Source organism: Anopheles merus, chromosome 3R (assembly GCF_017562075.2).
Source record: "Anopheles merus strain MAF chromosome 3R, AmerM5.1, whole genome shotgun sequence".
In the NCBI taxonomy this organism is placed as follows: Eukaryota; Metazoa; Arthropoda; class Insecta; order Diptera; family Culicidae; genus Anopheles; species Anopheles merus.
In genome coordinates this window covers 13805637-13826097 of record NC_054084.1, presented here as the reverse complement: position 1 = coordinate 13826097, position 20461 = coordinate 13805637, and the positions used below count along the sequence as shown (strand labels likewise).

At 39.8% G+C, this 20461-nt stretch overlaps 2 protein-coding genes across 3 annotated transcripts in view; both read right to left on the bottom strand.

The window, feature by feature from the left end:
• The window catches only part of LOC121596974 (synaptotagmin-5), a 30992-nt gene extending 10531 nt beyond the window's left edge, over positions 1-20461 (bottom strand). The window contains exon 1 of one of the 2 annotated variants that reach the window (XM_041922405.1): positions 19829-20461. The gene's annotated coding sequence lies outside the window, so the exon portion shown is untranslated. Of the gene's footprint in view, positions 1-2064; positions 2637-19828 lie in introns of those variants that run through there. The other variant, XM_041922404.1, reaches the window with a different exon arrangement.
• LOC121596975 (trypsin-7-like) lies at positions 5365-7020 on the bottom strand. The gene is made up of 2 exons (XM_041922408.1): positions 6691-7020; positions 5365-6582 (listed from the first exon to the last, which is right to left on the bottom strand). The coding sequence occupies exons 1-2, from the start codon at positions 6803-6805 to the stop codon at positions 5816-5818; spliced, it is 882 nt and encodes a 293-aa protein (XP_041778342.1). The 5' UTR covers positions 6806-7020; the 3' UTR covers positions 5365-5815.

The following is a 20461-nucleotide window of genomic DNA, read 5'->3' as shown; positions in this document are numbered from 1 at the left end:
CTGGAAAGGTTCGTGCAAGAACGAAAGGTACAGTTTTTAACGCAATTCTGAGAAGGTTTATCACAGGGATAAGGGTTTTCAATCCGGCAAGCAAAATGTTTTCTTTAATTTTCGTTCACAACTATTTGTCTTTCAACTCGGTAAAACTATCGCAGTTGAATCAAACATGGGTCATTCTACGGAAAAGGTCAAGAGAAGTGTAACTATTCCGGTACGCTGGAATTATAGCTTTTTAAAGAGTCTCATAAGATGAGTTTTTCTAGATATAAATCAATCGATTGAATAAATCAATTGATTGTTATCAAATTTCGAGTTGTTTTTGGTACTGTCATACCCTTCTGGGCATTAATTAATTAATGGTGTATTTACTCACCGCACCAACTCTGTTCAGTATTAATTTTAATTTCAATTCCAGAGATAAAACTGTCCAACACTTACGCCCAAACAGTCAGCTCCATTCGATATCGAACGTTATGAAACACCACGGGTATGGCCATTCCGTCATATATAATATCAATGTATTTCCGACGATAATTCTAGAGCTTTTATTGGACGCCTTTTTCTGGCCATCCAGCTGTGCTTGGCGGATTTTTGGTAGAAATGTACAAGCACATACATATAAAAAAAACAGGAAAATGTTTAAAAATCTATACTTTGGTAGAATTGTGTTGCTCAGATGCGTTAGGGTGTGGAATACATGAAGAACATGATATATTAAGCCGTCATAACGCTACTCGGCAAAGCTTTTTTGTGTGGAGAACTCAATGTGTAAAAAAACACGAGAAAAATATAAAAACCTTATTACTTATATTCATTAATTTTTCTATATATATTAAAAAAAAATCAATGTATCTTTTAGTTATCTGCAGATGTGAAAAGCATAAAAGCTCATGCCTTTTGTTGCAAATTACAATACCTATTTTCATCAATAAATATTGAAATACCAATGAGAATCATAAAAGCGATTAGAATAGAGATTCAAAATAGATTTATATCCATTAATAGGAATTTTTGGCGGCTATAGCGTGTAATAACTAATTCGACTTTATTGTTGTTTGTTGACACATAACTAAAGACAACTGCTTAAAATGATCTACTCTTACAAAATATTTCAATTGCAATAGTAAACACCTAGATAATGATTGACCTTCATAATAAATTTATCATTTTTTTAATAAATTTAAATAATTGATATGAGTTTGCCGAGACTACCTAGTGATAAGGAACTGGGAAGCCACAAATGGCGCCATATAACGGACTAAATTGACAAGAAGTTGAAACTACGAGCATCAGATCCAAATCTTCTATGTTCAAATTTAAGTTGAACAGAGTATCTAGCTTTGTTTTATCCTCTACTAAACTTAAAGATGGTTATAAACCCAGATGTTGAAAAAAAAAACGCTAGTAAAAATATTAAATGTATAACATTTCTTGTCACAGCTGTTAGTGTGTATCCATGTGGTTGTTTTGGTAGCTGGTATGCACAGCCACTGACAACATACGACCGCGACAGTTTTCACACACGACCAGACCCCGATGGGAGGTGTTTATCATTTCGCTGACATTTATGACACACCACGTCTTTTTGATGGATTGCTAGTGACAATTTCTGTGAAAAAAAAACACGGTGAAAACCAAACAGCACATCCATTATTCAAATAAGTCTGGTTTAGTGCTTGTTAGACAATACAAAAATTCGTTGTAATAAGAACAGTTGCAGTTTTCCGCTTTCACTCCGTTGAAGTTTGGAACAAAAGAATTTGTATGTCATCCTAATGCTAGAGAAATGTTCAATTACTTGGAAAATGAAGCTATCAAACTTCAATATGTTACTTACATCATCAACATCATCATCATCAATATCATCATTGTTTAATCACAATCAAAACATTAAGCCATATGTGCCTGTATGTTGCTATACACCGTTATCCATGTCACCCGTCTACCTCGTAGTGCTTCTCACCCGTGAACCAACGAATCGTATCGGTAATAAATATTTGATCCAGCTTTTCTCATCGCCAGCACGCTGTAAGGCTTCGACGATGGAACCGCCGTCGTACTCACCTTCAGCACCTTACCCGGCACTGTCGCGGTCGGTGCATCCAAATGATCAATTACTTCGATGAAGGCGAACGATAAACCCGAAGCCGTTAAAACACGCTTGCCCACCGATCACTGACGCCAGGCAACATCGTGTCGGCCTTTACCTCATGCTTCACACGCTATTACACACACACACACACCCACTGCACTTTACATTTTCCGCTTGTCGTCCTCCACTGTACAATGTCGCCCAATTGGTCGTGCTTGCAACTTTAATACATTTTTATGATGCCACTGGAGGATTGGACTGACACTACATCCAGACAAGCTGCATCCATCAATACGGTCGGAGTTTGCTGTATTTTCTTATTAGGTTTGGGATTGAAATCGATTGGGTGACTTCTGGGTCACGAGCTAATTAAAAGCTGCACACTGTATGCACGAGATTTTAACTTAACTAAAGCCAGAAAGCTGCACACACTAGTTGCACCCAAGTCCTGGCTTCCAAATAGAAGCTTCAAAAAGGACCAGCGGTCCTTACGGATCGTCCTTAGCGGGCAATCGTACCGCACCACTGCCCTACTGAAACCGGAATGAAGCGTACGGAAACGCCGACACGTACGAATGCAAACGTGGTCGAACGAACGAACCCCTCCGGCACTCACGCACACTTCCAGCGAGCGCATGCGCACCACCGTAGCGCATCAAACTTTCGCGACCACCCAATGCCAGCATGCTTCCGTTCCGAACGGGTGCCTTCCGACTTTGCTCACCGTAACGTGACTAGCTAAACAACAACAAAGCTTCAAGGCTTCTGCGAAAAAGCATCCCATCGCAACGCTCCGAGCGCTCGACGCGCCCGTTTCGGCAATTCAACAGCATGCGATGGGAAAAGATTAAAGTTCCCGGCACCTTTGTGCCACCGGGAGCGAGTGGTAGAAGCGGGGTCGGTTGGCGAAAAATTAAGATTCCACGGTATTCCCATGGCACACACCGGAGCGACCGGAGACATAAAGCTATCAATTGAGGGCCCAGCCAATTGTGTGTGCACAACACGACACGTATGGGGCGCAGGGCGGCAACATGCCGCTTCGTGCAATGTCTTTCGATTAACTGCCGCTTTTCTTTGGCGCAGATGACGCTGTGAAGCTTTTAGCTCATAAATGGCAGTCGCGCGTGTCTTTACAAGTGTTTCCATCCGGGCGGGTGTTTTTTATTTGTTGTTGTTGTGAAGAATGGTAAGAGGTCCTCAATGTGAGATTCCAATTTTAAAGCCTTTCTAACACGACAAGAGAAAGAAAACTGAAGTGCCTTCAAATGTTCTTAAAAATGGGCAACTTAAGTGATTTTAAGTGCCGGTTTTGTGACGATTATTATGAACCCATTCAAACGACTGATTAGAGGTTATAAAGTATAGCAGATTTTGATTTTGAAACATTCATCTTACGTTAAGCATCTGCATCCTGTTTAAGTTCAACACTCTGTTCAGATTATTTCATATTACTTTAAATTTTCCTTTTTTTAAACTTTCATTTCCTTACTACTGGATCAGATTGATGTAACAAAAATATATAACTTATAGTAACAAATTAATCTACTAGTTTAGAAAATATCATTTCAAACTATGCCAACCTTTACTTTCTTTTTAACTTAGAAGAGAAATGAATACATATTTCCTAATTGCGCAATGATGGGTTTTATAATCGCAAATATAACTCAAGACTATGCTAACTTAAAGTAAAATTGTTCATTTAAAAATTAAACATATTTCGCGATGATTGAATCTGCATTGTGTGTCTGTATAAAATCCTTTACATTGCGTATTACTCATAACAAAACATATAGAATGTGTTTTTTTGTCGATAGGCACAGAATGTAATGTTGGTAAAAAAATCTGACAACAGTTCTAACGAAGAATAGTTGGAAGAGTGAAATCATTAAATTAGACAGTAAAACTAGATGCTATTGTTTTTGAGTTCCTTGACTCTATTCAAAATATAACACTAAACTACCTAAAAGTCAAGTTTTGAATAAGAAAATGTTTTAAAAAGCATTATTCCATTCTACATTTCAACCACAAATTGGTCTTGGCCATTAATTGTTTACACGTTGAAATATTACCTGTATGTACCGTACTGCTTCAAATTACGGACACTTAAGGCATTTTTGGCATTTAATATTTTCTTATTAATTCAATTGTAATCGGTCTAATCCCTGTATTACTAGAGCAAACCTCATACTTTTGAGAAAAAAAATAAAGATCTCCAGTAATTTTACTCTAAACATTGTAAAATATCATAAATCTGCAACGATATCGGTATCGGTGCAACGTATCGGTACTTACAGTTTTTAATTAGAAAAAGGTTTTAAATTAATTCTTCACACGTTGACATATTACCTGGACGTATATTATTATTGTGATATTTATGAATGTCTTAAGCAATACGGCCTTTTTGGACCGTCACTCCTGAATAAAAAAAATATGAATGTCTACTTGTCGACTGGTATTAAAACTGTAGGCATCATATCGCCTTCGTTACTTATGAAAAGTTTCTCATGCAAAATACTCATCGCTTTGTAACCAATACGGCGTGGGTAGTAATTTCAACGTAAGATGTTGCTTAGGATGTTGACCAATAAAGTAAACAAACATTTCAACAATATGTTACTATATAAAAAAATCGTATCAAGACATAACACGGTGAACTCGGGCGTGAAATCCGACACAGCTGTACCATCTCCAGTATCAATATACCTGGAATCAGCTAATCTTTCACTTTAAATTGAAGCGACCTCCCCATCTACGACGAACGAAGCAATTATTTCAATCATTGATTTTACAATTTTAACCCAAACTTCTGTTTGCCACTGCTCTGCTATGCCATTTCTATTTCTCTCAGAAGCTTCGCTTCTATTCTCTTTAAGAATTTCATTACCCTAAGTACTGTAAGCAGCGGCAGCGAAGACGAAACGCATGATTTATTCACGAACTGCTGAATTTTGTACCATTTGATTTATGATTTCATTTTGATTGATGGTAATCATCTTCCAGCCAGCCAGCCAGCCAGCCAGTCGTGTACGATGAACCTCAATCGGCGGCAATTGGACTGACATAAATTCATCACCTAGACAACAACAACAATAAAAGGGAGGAATCTTTCGATTACAACTACAACAGAACGGCTCCACGAACCGAATCTGCTACAAATTTAATGCTTTTCCAAGTACAGTGCTTCGGTGTTGGTGTTCATCGTACGCGACTGGTTCAGCTTTGTAAAGTAAAAACCAATCGAGAAAGTTTCGTTTAAAATATTTATTCACGTTAAAACTGGGATTGACGGTTGATGGTACCGCTGTCAAATCATTATCGTTTTATCGTTTGCCCGTGACGGAGTATCGCTTGCTTTCTGTAGAATGGGAGGGAATCATTTCCTTCGGATGTTCCTCTTAAATCAGGCAATTTAACTTAAATTTGATTTCAAAGAACGATTCGTTCGATGGAAGACACTTTACCGAGAAGGGAACACAACAAAGCACCTGTTGGAGCTGCTCTGGTCGGGACACATTCTTCACCATGCTCATGTGCAGTCGCTTTTCCACCCATTTTAAAAATTCACATCACAATCTTTTCTAACGACTCCAAAAGGTTCATTCTGCAAACACACACTCTCACAAACTCGCACATATCCTTCTGCCTCATTCTTGAAGAGTTTCTCGAAATTAATTGCTCGCTGTCACCGGCACGGCCACAAAGTTTTCCATCTTCCACCCCTTACCCGTTAGTGCACCAGCAAGCACCCCGACTGTGGCTTCGGATCCAGCTCACGAACCGGGTAACACGCGCGTACACACCGGGATAATTTCGTTGGGCACACTCATTGCCCCAGGACACAACGCCCACAATCTGCTGCTGGCCCGTTTCACCCTTCGCCAGCTGCAGCGGTCCACCACTGTCACCTTGGCACGAATCACGGCCCCCCTCCAGGTACCCGGCGCACAACATTTTCGCCGTGATCTGAAACCGAAAGTAACCCGACTTCCGGCACTGCTGGTTCGTAAGTATGGGCACGGTAAGCTGCTGCAGGTGCTCCGACAGCTCCCCACTCTCCGTCGTGCCCCAGCCGGTAACGATGGCCTCCTTGCCGTCAAAGTTCGACCCATCCACCGGCAGACAGATTGGCACGAGCCCATCCGCAACCCCGACGGGCCCATGCAGCAGTAGCAGCGCCACATCATTGTTGTTCCGCAGCTCCTGGTAGCGGTTCATTACGATCCGTGCCACTCGCCGGTGCACGGCTTCGGGGTTGAGGGTGGCAATGTTCGGACGCCGCAGGTACACCTCGAACCCGGCCGCATCCATCCGGGCCACACAGTGGGCCGCCGTCAGGATGTAGCGATCGTTAATCAAACTTCCACCGCAGGTAAACTGTTGCCGATAGTAGAGCGCCGCCATCCAGGGGTACTGGTCGATGTCGGAAGTGTTACCGCCGATCACGCGCAAACTGTTCGGTAACGGTGGGTTCGGCACCTTACCGCAAACTACCGAACGAGAGATGGAGGATGGAATGGGGGGGTGGGATTAAAAGCACTCTTAATACATGGACACCTTTTTTTCCCTGCGTGCTAGCGAGCGAGTAGAATACGAACCACAAGCGGGACAGCTGGAGTTTTCCTCGGTTTTGATCGCACATAGGCACAAGGACACTAGCAGCACCAGGCAGCAGTAAAGCAGCGGTGTGCAATAATGGTAAAGCGGGTGCATTTTGTATTGGTTTGATTGTAGAGTGCGATTGCGTTGCAACGATTCGCATGCACCGACCGCCACTGATGCAGTGCATTTTCATCCGCACTAACCGAAGAGTGCGCTTCACAAGACGCCGGTGGACAGTGCGCTTTGCTTCACGGTTTGTGTGGTGAAAATTTGGTACAAATTCATTTCATTGTTTAATTATGTCTGTAAAACGTTCATTTATGTATGTAAGTGTATTGAGCTGTAAACGATAATACGATGTAAATTTAAGACATTGATCAGTATTTTGGAAAAGTAAAGAAAGCCTTTTTTTACATTGCCAAAAAACTATATAATAACGTAAATATTTGTTAAAAAATACAAAAAATGCTGAACGAGTCAAGAAAAACCAATTGAAAACAAGTATTTAAAATGATATAATCAAACACAAAATTGGCAAAAATTGTCAAATAAGTCAAAGCAATAGATGAACTGATGATAATAAAAACATCAAAAGTATTACTTGTAACAGAAGATGTCAAATGAAATGAAAATATAGCTATAGCAACAATGAAAAAGAAGCAGGAAATGAAAATAAATTTAGGTGATCTAAAACAACTACAAAAACGAGTTAATAACAAATAAAAAAAAGTAGTTAAAACAAAATAATCAAATACAAAACTGACAAGAATTGTTGAATACTTCAAAACAATAGATAAACCGAAGATAATAAACACACTAAAAGTATTACTTGTAACATAAGATATCAAATGAAATGAAAATATAGCTATAACAACAACAATTAAAAAGAAATGGGAAATAAAAATAAAAGAAGATGTTATAAAACAACTACAGAAACATGAAAAAATAAAAAAAATAATTCTAATCTAGCATAACACTCTGAAATGTGGAAAAAATAGCAAAAAGCTAAACAAAAGTACAGAATATATGAATGAGAGTTTTAAATACGAAAAGAAATTGAACAAAAATAATAAAACAAGCATTATAATAAAATTGAAAAAAATATGATTAAAAAGGTAAAGAACCAATAATTTGAATAAATAAAATACAATTTGTCACAAACAAAAAAATTTAATCGATATTTAAATATAATTGTGTTATAAAAAGATTATTAATTTAAGAGTTTATTTTCATGAACATTAAGAAAGTATTGTAGCGAACTTCACAAATCCATTTACTCCTGGCAAACTTCGTCTACAACATTGTGACAGTGTTAACAATTTCAACCAGGACGTTACAAATAATGAAACACAAACAATATTGACCTTTTGCTAACGGCATCGAACAGCACTACTCCAATAGCAGCATAAAACGCGCCAAGATTAAACTCATCTCAAACCACATCGAACCACAGCGGAGGTCGCAGTCGCGCGTTCGTCCCGCAGACTTCGCGCCGTGCAAACTTTTAATCCGTATGCACTTCCATAGTTCGCCCGGCACGGGAACCTGTTCCGGGCGTTTTCATTTTCTTGCCGTTGTCTTCTGCACACACCGCATATCTGGGATCATATTAAAAGCGGAACACGAATAAAGCGAGGAAGCTGTGCGCCGATGCACCACAAAAGGAAAGCACACGCTTGCACTTTTGCATTACCCGTTGTTGGGCGAATCTCTTAGCGCCTTTCACTCTTCCCTACCGAAGTGGGTGCTCGTGTGTGTCTGTGTGGTGTCTTGTGAAGCATCGTTCCCTTGGTTTGCTTTCGTACTCGATGATTGTACTCGGTGCTGTACCAAATAGTCATGGGAAAAATGATTCTTTTTAAAGATCAAGTGCGGTCCAGTTCGCTCAGTGGAATGAACTGAACGCGTGCGGTGATTCTTTCGCACGCCTGAGGTGCGGTACGTTTTTAAATATCGATTATATGCTGTAAAAATATCCAAACGATTTTATTTTATTTTTTTTATAAAGTTACATTTACAAACATAGAAAAAGGAAATCAAAGTTGTTTTAATGCTCATGTAAACTTTAAATTTATCACGATTTGTTTTATTTCCTTATATCATTATTCATTTTGTGTTCTACTCGTTTAAAGTATTTTTTATAAAAATGTAACTTTATCGCCGTTCAAAACAACGGATTCATAACACTCATTCAATTAATCGTACCGTTTAATAAACTGTGGTTAACTATAGTCCATGAGGAGAATCTTCTTCATAAATTCAGAGCCGACATCGGGTGCTTCAAACTTATGGAAAATTACCTGCAGTTTCGGTCTGATGAAGAAAAACTACTAGAGCGAAATTGTATTGCTATTTTGCGGAACGGGAAAGAAGACATGGATAACAGAAGCTTTCTCGTTCTATTTAACACACTATCAGATCGAAAAAGCATGCTGATTTTCTGAGTAGGAGAATGAACTCCGCACCGCGTGCGGTGGTTTGTTGCACACTTTTATGATCGGTATGGAGAGTTTCCGCACGGAGAACCAATACCGCACCGCTAGCGTGCGGAGATGTATCGCACACATTCATAGTCGGCGCGGAGAACGTCCGCACAAAGAATCATTACCGCACCGCTAGCGTGCGGAGATGTATCGCACACATTCATAGTCGGCGCGGAGAACGTCCGCACAAAGAATCATTACCGCACCGCTAGCGTGCGGAGATGTATCGCACACATTCATAGTCGGCGCGGAGAACGTCCGCACGGAGAATCAATACCGCACCGCTAGCGTGCGGAGATGTATCGCACACTTTCATAGTCGATAGGGAGAGCATCCGCACGGAGAATCAATACCGCACCGCTAGCGTGCGGAAGAATCATTTCCATTTATCTGGCGGTGCGGTACTCGTTCACTCAGTGTAAAGATTGGAATGAATCATTCAGTTCTGATTCATTTTGCCCATGTCTAGTACCAAACCACTGTGCTCTCGAACTTTGTAACCCGAATGGTGGAAGCATGGCGGGTCGTATGAAAAGCGATATTATGTGCCGCGACAACGGAGCGGCAGTGCACAAAGGGGAGAAGCAGCAGTTTTGCTAACCTTTTAACGCGCTGCTCGCGTCCGGGCAGTATTGTGTTTTACAAAACTTTGTTGCAGCTTGTGCACACATTAAAGTGTTTCCATTCGATGGGTTGTTGTTGGGACGGAAGTTGGTTTGAATGTGTTCAGTGTCGTTTTCCTAGCCGTTTGGATGACAGTTAGGAGTAGAGATTGTAGTAAGGAAGAGTTTGATGTGGGAAGTTTCGGTATAATTACGTAGACCAATAATTAGAATGAAAAATATTTGTTAGCTAAAATGTTTCCATGTTTTTCTTTAATTTTTTTATTATTCTCTCCTGAGTTCACATTTAAGAGATGCTCGATTTAAAAGAAATGTGCTATGTGTGCTGCCTTATCCCTTAAAGTTATTATTTTCTGTTTCGAGACTACTTTCAATTCCAGTCCACATCTTTTGCCTTACTCCCAATCAGTGATGTTCAATCCCTGTTTATGTCCTAACGCCAGTCAGTGTCCTAGTTTCTCCCATTTTACTTCACGAGAGTCGCGATACTATCTCCGATATAGTGTTCTTATTTTTTTGTTGTCTCAGCGCTGGATTTCTCTTTTCTGTCATTGTCCTTTTTGCCTTGCATGTCCAGTGAAGAGCCAGATGTAAAGTTGTCTTGTATACTCTGGCACTGATCCCTATATTATAGCTGTATGGCGATTATCCTCTCATGATTGTTTTCGATGTTGAACTCTTTTGTTACCTAGTTACCTTTGTTCCTGTGATAAGTGGTACTTAAACCTTACACTAGTACTAAGGGTAGTAGTTTGGGAAATGTGGCTTTTAGGTTATATTTACTACAAATTTGGAGAACATTTTAAATATAAAATTTAATTAAAAAAAATGGTTCTTGTATTGTTCAATAAAAACCATGGATTATCTGTTCAGGAATGAAATACAATAAAAGTATTGCAGGTAACATAAGACACAAAATGAATTGGAAAAAAATAGCTTTGCCAACAACAACGAATAAAATAATGTGGGCATAACGAGTTTAATCCTTTCCAGTGACTCACTAGTTAATTCGAAACACTCTTAATAAGAGGTACTCGTTCTGAGGGACTCCACTGTATTACTTAACAACCCTAAATGTCTCTCTCTAATTGAATTATCTTTGATATTTTATATCTTTCAACACGCTTAAAATTAAAAAAAAAATTATGTAACCTAACCACCATTCGAGTTGGATATTGTCCCAACAAAGAAAGTAAATAATGACGTAAAATTTTTAAATATTAGCCGCCTAATTTGTTGTAGCCTTAGTTGTAATAAATTTTAACAGCATCTTAACACATCACAGAGCAAATTAAACACAACTTTCATCGTCTGAATATACATAAATAATCTCATGTTTGATTTCTATTTTATACTCACTCAATAAAACAATACCAAATGGAACGAAAGCTCTAATTACAACCTAGCAACATATCTTCAAAACAGACTGTCTACCACAATAAAAGCAGTGTATTGAACTAAAAGATAAGCGCTGAAATCGGCTTTCGCGCTTCTGCTGCTCATTAAATGCGCATATTCATCAATTCACGATATAACGAGTCAAATGATATTTTAATCCATATGTGCCATACAACAAGGAACGAATCCGTTCCGAAGGATCATTCATCCTATTTCCCGTACCGTTTGTTACACAATACATAATCCGACTCACATCGCTCGTTCACGATCAAAACTGTCATTAAACCGTCTTCTCCAATTTTAACATGGCTCACGCTTAAAACATCGAACCCCAAAAACGTTCCCCTTTTCGTATAGAATTGCCATAAACAACAGGCCGCCTCTTTCCTACCCAACCGGGCATCTCAATCAACATTAAGCTTCGGTACTAATTGACAAAAGTTATTTTACGCCGCTGAATTGGGCCTGAATTTAAATGTGTCTCTGTGCGACTCCATTCCACCAGCAAACGGCTCCAAACGGCCGATTGCAAATGCCAAGCCATACGCCCAACGACCAACGGCAGGATCATTAGTTTTCTCTCTGACGGGTAGATGAAAGCAGATCCAGAAGAGAGAACCAACACCTTCTTAGGGTGAAGTCAAACCGCTCAACTCCTTAGTACGACGCCCGGCCCGCTAGCTCAGCATTTCGCAGGTGAGCACGACGGTTGACGGTCCTGTTTTCCTTGTTGACGGTAAACTTTTCCCGCTGGCAGAGAAACCAAACGATTAAAAAAAAAAAACAGCAAACGAACCACAAAATGAGGTCCCGCTTTCCCACGGGTAGGCTTGTGAAGCCATAATGTCTTTCGACGCTACCATTACGCAGATAAATCATTGACAAACAGCTTCCGCTGGGAGGCGCAATAAAGACGCGCGCGCTGTTGCTGCGTTCCCGGAAGAAAGAAAGAAAAAAACAACGGGAAAACTCCTTCCCAGCAGGCTTCTGCGTACGGGGAAATAAATTAAATTTTACCTGTCTCGAGAAAGATCGTGGCATCTGGTGTTGGCTTGTTATGGGTGAGCTGGGAGGTTTTTTTTAACGGTCAGGTTACAAATGTAATCAATATCAATACCATATTTTTGGCATCTCGGGCTGTACGGTGAAAGATGTCTCGCGGGCATTTTCACGCACTTTGCCGGAAGCAGGCAATATAAAGTAATGATAAGCGAGGTGTTCATTAATTTTGTTCGTGAACAAACCGCATTTAATTAGCAAAGAGATCAAATATCGTGATTTAGAGTGGAGGAAAAGATCCTTTGTCGAAAAGATAGTTAAAAATATGTTCAAAGTACTTTCATAAATAAATACGTAATTTACTAAAAAGTGTTATTACATTTATAGGCAAATTGTATGTAGTTGAGTTATATAAAAATTTAAACTTAAAAAAATATACATAAATAAAGTAAAAATATACGTAAGTACTGATTTCCTTACACAAACCGAAAAAAGCATAAAACATAGTAACACCATATCGTTACAATGTCGTGATAAGATACATCTAATATTTTACCATTTTCCAACACAACATAAACAGTTTAACAACTGTCACTAAAGTTTAAGTCGTGTTTCCCGGCAAAGCTCCGAAACCAAGGGCCAACATCGTTTGCTGAGCTACTGAAGACCAACTTTTTCCGTCTGCCAGCCAGCGAGTAAATAAAACAGGTCCCTCGAATGAAATTGGAGCAAGTTATATACTGCCTTCACGCCCTTCCCGCTCTCTCAAACCCACCCTTTCCCCCTTCCCCTCATTCGTTCACCATCTTATCCCTTCTGGAGTCTGTATCTGGAGTTTTGCTTGCTTTGCTTCCTATCTGCCTCCATTCGCCACTTTCACAATCGTGGCGCAATCGAAGGAAGGATAAAAAAATCTGATCAACTGCTCACTACTGCTCTCCCCCCGAAGGAAAAGGGGCGGATGCTTCATGCGATGAATCTTAATGCCATTTCACAGAGCGAAAATAATACCCGACCTACGGACCGGGGTTGGAGTTCACATAAAATACACCCAAAATGGCCCAACGGGGACACTTCAGCCGATGTTTGGGGATGGGGCAAAACGCAAAAAAGGGGACGGAACGGATGAGAACGGATGGTAAAAGGATTCCAACGAGCCGCTAACTGCTTACCGCAATCGGACAAAAGCACTCTTTTTTTCCTTCTTTTCGCTTTACGCATTGTGTGGGGAATTGTTTGCTCGAAGAAAGGTTTTTGTTCAGCGCAAGCTTTTTTTTTTCGACGGGCTACCGGGTTGTTAACGAACGCGGCTCAAAGTATTAACAAATGTTTTAATGATGAGGATCTCAGGATGTATGGAACAGTAATGTGTGGGTTAGTGAAAATAGAGAACATTTGGGACAGTTGGATAACTGCAATGGCAAGCCCATAAGTGGCTAAGATAGACATAAACAGACAACGATTGTTGCGTCAAATCAGACGAGACTGGATGATTTGTTTAGCTACTAATACGGCATTAATGGATTGAAGAGGGTAAAGCTTTATGTCGACTCTCTTCTTTTCTTCTCTTCTTTTGGCTCAACAACCGATGCCGGTCAAGGCCTGCCAACCCACTTGTGGGGTTGGCTTTCAGTGACTTATTGATTTCCCCCCATAGCAGGATAGTCAGTCCTACGTATGGCGGCACGGTCTATTTGGGGCTTGAACCCATGACGGGCATGTTGTTAAGTCGTACGAGTTGACGACTGTACCATGAGACCGGCTTAAAGACCGGTCGACTCTATGTAGCAATAAAACTGGTCTGCAGTCGAGTCACTTCTACTTTTGAGTACTGAGCTATGAATGATTAAGCAGTCTATCAAAGGAAAATTCGCGCTACTTACGATAAGATGCTTCCTTACCATTCACGAAATCTGTCTGAAGCCAAACACTCTATAGAATGGCCCTCTTTATTACAAAACTTTACCTTGCCAATATTTATCCACCGGTTTTGTCTACTCCAGCAATCAAGATGCTCTATGCAACAGGCGTCGTGGCTTCTCGAATTAACTGACTGTGTTATGCAGAGTGTCTTTTCAAATTACCAATGAGAGTTGTTTTTTTCAACTTTTGCAAGGAACGTTCCGAAGCGGGTAATCGTCCTATGGAGAAAAATATTTGCTCCAAAAATTCCAAGAATCTGGTTTGATGAACGCTAGACCTCTTCTTGTTGTTGAACTTGTTGAATGTTCCAAATTCCATATTTTATAAAGATGTTCAACCAGTTTTGGCAACTGAATCGTGTTCTATTTCCAAAAACATGCACCTCATGGAAGACAATTTTCATTAAATTTTTAAATCCGAGATCAAAGTGATGAAGCGACCCTGGCAACATATTGCAAACCAGCAACAGCATAGGAATAGTCTTAAAGCAAAAGATTTACATGTTCTGAGAATCCTGTCATAAAGTTTGTGGATGAAACTGTATCATACTTTGCTTTCCAAATGTGCCGAGACCCTGTAAGCAGAAGAGCTAGAACAAGATGCTCAAAGGATCCTTTGCCTTCGTACGTGTGGAGACCTTTTCCGATCAGAATCATGCAGCAAATCAAGCTCGGTTGGATACAGTGGGCTGGTCATGTCATTGGTATGACGCTGGACAATATATCTCGGAACATAAATTTACAGCTTTTACTAGCGCACAGAACGCATGCTAGACCCAAATTGAAGTGTTAAGACGGCGTGGACTCAGCCTCCCATCAAGACTAGGATAAAAAAGGCGCGAGACCATGATCGATTTCTTTACCATGATAAGCATGTTTTTCCAAGATCACGAGGTAATACCTAGTTATTACGTTAGTGTTCATTGAAAGGCGCGCCTAAGATCTAATGTTAGACTGTACGTCTACCACCATTAGACCACCACCCACCTACCATTCCAAACATAGCCCATTTCTCATCCAAACCACCTCCTTGCAGTGAAGTCTGATTGACCGTTTGCGTGGTTAATGTAATTCTTGCGAAACCTATATAAGCCCAGCATGGCTACGTAGGTTGTAATGTCAAAGATGCTGTGGTAATGCCTAGCACACTATTTATCCAGGACAATGATTGATGTACTCATCAATATACTGAAGGGCTCAATTTGTTTCTTGCTGCACAGCACTACTACCCTAGCAAAAAAACCTTCCCTCTCGCTCTGTCAAGTTTGATGGTGTACCACGAGTAAAACGAGAAATCCATATTGATTTTGTACGTTGGGCATCGAAAGCGAAAAACACAGCTGCTGGACGTTGAAAGTGTTATTTGTAGAATTGCCTCGGGCACTTCCTAGAACGCCACGTTTTTCCAGCCCCAAGCAAAGCATTTCATATTTTGTCTGGACAGTTCTCAGAAAAATAATCTCAGAAATGAAATAGAAGCTTATCACTTTCAACCCAACTCGAATAATAAAGGGTGGCTATTGTATTACAGAAAAGAGTTCCAATTATTAACACTTAGTGATGGTAATTTACTGCAAAAGTACACAAATAAAAGGTTACTTTACTTACATTTCTAATTATTTTTCTATGAGAATATATGCACAGTTACAATGGAGCGCTGATTATTCGGGCTCTTCGGAACTCGACCTTGCCGGGATACACGAATAACACGGATAATGAGTCAAAGTATATATTTTATTACGAATTCCTGATTTTTTTCGATTCATATTATGTTTTCTTAAAACCTAGGCAGTTTTTTATTAACTTCATTCCTTTTTAATGAAAATATTTGACACGTGCCGTGAATTATAGATTTTTTTGCTATGAAAATGTGCTCTGGTAACCGTTTTTTTTTTCAATTATCCTCTTCAGCACGCAATGGCATCATTGCATTGAACTGTAATTTCTCAACAGCACGGATAAACAGACAGCTAGATAAAATATACCCGAATAAACGGCGCACAACAGTATTTGCTTACCGTGACTGGTTGTCAAATTGACATAGAGTGAAATGTTCCTAGTACAACTAACTAGTAAAAGCTAAAATAACCAGTTAATAGTAACTGGCTAGAGTAGCAGATAAGAGTAACTAGTTATTAGTAGCTAATCGTCAAACACGAATGAAATATAGTAATTATATTTTATTTTATATTCAGGAAGTAATTTTCCGAGTGAAGTGGTCTCATCACTTAATATTACCCTATAACTCAATTGAAGCTATAGATAGCACATAAACAACCGAACAAATACATAAGATAACAGTAAGCTTGGTTTAAATTGAGCCGTGTGTTGCCAGTCGAAACTAACATATTGAGCGTTAAATTCCAGAACCATCGGTAGAGTTATAAGAGCAATTAATAAATTAACTATTTACCTTTTACAAGATACAATAAATTAGTTATAAGTAACTGGTAGTTGCACTAAAATGTTAAATGTAATTAGTAAAAGTAACAAGATATTTGCAACCAGCTATGAGTAACTGATTACAAAAATTAGTAGGTTAAATAACTGATCATTGGGACGATGTGTTGAAACTAACAGTAACTAGCTTACACTAGCAAAGTAAGCAAAGTCGAATGACACCACAAATTAAGGATTAGTTTGTGTATATATTATATTTAAAAAAGTGTAATGAATTCATTATAAAATTTATCATTTTAGTATTCAAAATATAACCACACTCTTCACGTTATGACCCGACACTTCACGGAAGATGACTTCCCGCACACTCATTTGCGGGAGATGATTTACTGCGCGTATCGGTTTCCATACATCTCGCCTTATCGTACCCGTTCCACGCCAGTAAGCGCCGTCTATCAAAATGCCGGTCCACCAATTTGCTTATCATCCTAACATGGCACTCTCCATGTATGCTGTTACACACTGCTATCAGCCTACATACAACACGGCGGTATTTCTTTCAAATGCAACGAAAAAAAAACGATACAAAACCACTCTTACAACAAACCTTTTTATTAAGCACCTCTCTCTATAGGTTTTTTTTTTCTCTCTCTCTCTCTCTCTCTCTCTCTCTCTCTCAAATGGCGGGTGCCCCAATACGGTGGCCTTCCGTATGGTCGGCGGGGTAAAACATACCGACAAAAATGGATGCAAATGAAATGCAAATATTTTCCGCTTTGTACTACGTGCTTCCATTGCCCGATAACAACGCAGCCGGGTGTGGATGTGTGTGTGTGTGTATGCATGGGTGTGCGTATATATTGTAAGCTATTGCCATAACCATACACCATACAGCGATTGGTGTTGTATGGGGTGGGAAAATATTATACCCGTGCCCGGGAGCACGAAACAAATGAAGTCAAAAGGTCAATATTGTGCTGGCTTGCTTCCTTTTCCTTCGGTTCCCTCTGTGTGTGTGTGTGCGTTCCGCGATTGCTTGCAGGGGATTATCGATGTTAAAGACGTATTGTATTGAGGCAGGCAAAAGCAGTGTACCACTTTGTGGCTGGGAGCTTTTTTTCAACCGGGTGAATACATCCATTGATGTTGAATTGTTTTGCTTTGTTGCAAAAGTTTGGCAGTGGGGGGGGGGAGGTTTGCAACACTAACTATAAAATTGAAACAGAACGGAAAGAGAAGTGAGCTTTCAAAGACGTTTGTTGGTTCAGCTCAATGGTTCGTGATAAACATGGCACATTCAATTTGGCCACTTTTTGGGTCGGTTAGTCTTAAGCAGGTATGTTAGGAATCGCTCTTAATTGATTTAAGAAACTTTGTATGGCAGTATTCATGATACGCCGTTAGATATGCAAAGCCACTCTCAAAATATTAGATTAAAGAAGGGGAAAGAGCTGCCATCAAGGCCGCAAAGAGCACAAAATGAAGATAAAAAAATCATATGTATGACACAATAAATTTGTTGAGATTCAAAGAATGTTAGTTAACAAAAATTTAAGCAATACCGCCTATCCTCCTGGCCTTCCCATTCCTTTTAAATTAGCAAAAAGTTTTTGTTTCAAATTAATAAATAATATATGTAATCAAAGAAAATCGTTATAAATAAGCAAAAAAATAACTACTAGCGTTAAACCAGTTTCATCACAATGATAACCTCTCTTACAGGATTTCCCACGATTTATTGGTTGGTTCCCATCAATTTTTGGTGGGTTCCCATATTTTTTTGGTGCGTTCTCACGATTTTTTGGCCGAATTTTTTGGCCGAATTTTTCCCAGAATTTTTTGGTCCAATTGTATTGATATCCAATCGGAAAATACCAATAAATTATGGGAACGAACCAAATATCTATAAGATATGGTAAAAAAATCCTGGGAACGCACCTCCTGGGAGGAGGTGTTCGTCAAGAAGTGATATTGCTCTTGCTCTTGCTGTTTGGCACATTTAATCATTTTTGCACACTATGTTACCGACCCATAACCGAGGAATTTTAACAATTAATTTTAATACTTGTTATTTAATACTACAGTAGGCGCTAACTGGATGTGTTATACTGGATTTTGTTTTTCAATTGGAATTTCGTTTACTGGAGTGATTCACAGTTAAAAATCACATAAAGGTCAAAATATGAAACATCCGGAATCTTACGAAGCAAATGTGCATTTTTCTCACAAATTTAAACTCTCAATTAGCGGTCACCTACTGTATTACTTTGAACCTTGCTTGGATGATATAATATTTTAAGAAAAATTACTTGAAAATGTAACAAATTATGTTAAAAAAATAAAAAAAAGTATTCATTTCCTCTAAAGTTCCTCTGATTGTAAAACAAAAGGTAGAGTAAAATCCATAAAATTACAAAAAATCAAATTTTAGTTTATGACAACATTGAACCAATGGAAACAAATTGGGTAGTGTTACTTAGGTTTTTTTTAATCAAAAACGACGATTGTTTAAGTCACGACGATTAAGTGAATGTGAAGTCAAGTGAAGTCAAGCAAAATGATAGTTAATTGTGTGTTTTAAGCTCAATATGTTGTATTATCGATAAAAAAATCAATCAAAAAGAAAGGGTCTGTGATAGTGAAACATCCAACGCGGTTCATGTACATTCGACCTTGGCTAAACATAGTTCCACCATCACATACGTACCGTAACAAAATTATATTTAAACTTTACGATTTAAACCAATTCAACCATAACAGCCTTCCTATGTCTACAGGCCACAGGAAAAGAAGGAATGCCACGTCTTTCCTCTCAACAAGGTCAACGCTATCTAACCTTCTTCACATGTTACCTTTCCCCTAAGCCCCACTTGTAACTTTTCTCATTAGATGAGCTTCATTTCAATACCACACACAAGGCTATACGCTCACACACGCATAAATCACAATGGATGTCGTGGAAAAGCGGGAAGTGTCTCGTAGCAACACAAGTGCTAGCGCAATCTTTCATTACGGCTAACAACCTTCACACACTCTAATTGGACCCGTCCAGCAAACTTCCTCGTGCCGCAAGCGGTAGGCAAACCCCATCGTAAGCCGTCCTGGGCGCGTGCCAATGAATATTTGCTACCACCCAGGTTGGTACGGAAATGGGAAGGATGGGACAGTGAAGACCTCTCCTCTGCTTTGTCATCGTTTGTGTTGTCTTTTTTCTTTTCGCCCCTCAACAAGTGGCCCACACCCGGCGGGTAAGTGGCAAGTGATGTCCATACCGTGTCCGTATGGATGGCGCAGGGCTCGTTCGCTTACCTCTTGGCTGGGGGTTTGTCCGGGGTTTGCCGCGTGATGGTAATACGGTCTGACACTAATGCTATCGTATGATTCACACATCACTCACATGCTCGACGGGGCTTGAATGATTTCAACGGTATTAGCGCAGCGTAATCTCCTCCTCGGCAACTTGGCAGCACGAGCACTTTCCGCTAAATGTGGACGCTCTTTTTTTTCGCCACACGAATACAAGGAATCAGCCACTACACATCGCTACACATTTTCGCACCTGTACACTTTGTTTCACTGCAGATGAGCGGAAAAGTGGCAACGTATTACCATTTCCGGAATTAATTCCATCCAACGTGCGGCAGCATCACCACCAGCGTCAACAACGCCACCATTACCACGAACAATGGTGAGCCACCATTTGTTATCGCTTTTCCCCCCGGAACGCACTTGCGGAGCCCCTTAACCTGGCGGAGTGTTGTAAGTTCAACCTGCAGCTTGAGTTTTGTTCTGGCGGTAGCCAAAAATCGATATCTTTCTCCTTAGCTCGCAGCGCACACCTTTTCTTTTTTTTTTACTGGCACGCTCTACAGATGATTACAGGTGGCCGATAGCGAGAGGATGGTTCTTCGCAGTCGTGTTCGGCCAGCACGGCCCGAACAT

Bases quoted from the DNA above. Each gene is read 5' to 3' on its own strand.
- LOC121596975 (XM_041922408.1), bottom strand. From the start codon at position 6,805: ATGCACCCGCTTTACCATTATTGCACACCGCTGCTTTACTGCTGCCTG. The intron at 6,583-6,690 runs GTTCGTATTCTA...CTCGTTCGGTAG, and splicing joins CTCCAGCTGTCCCGCTTGTG to TTTGCGGTAAGGTGCCGAAC.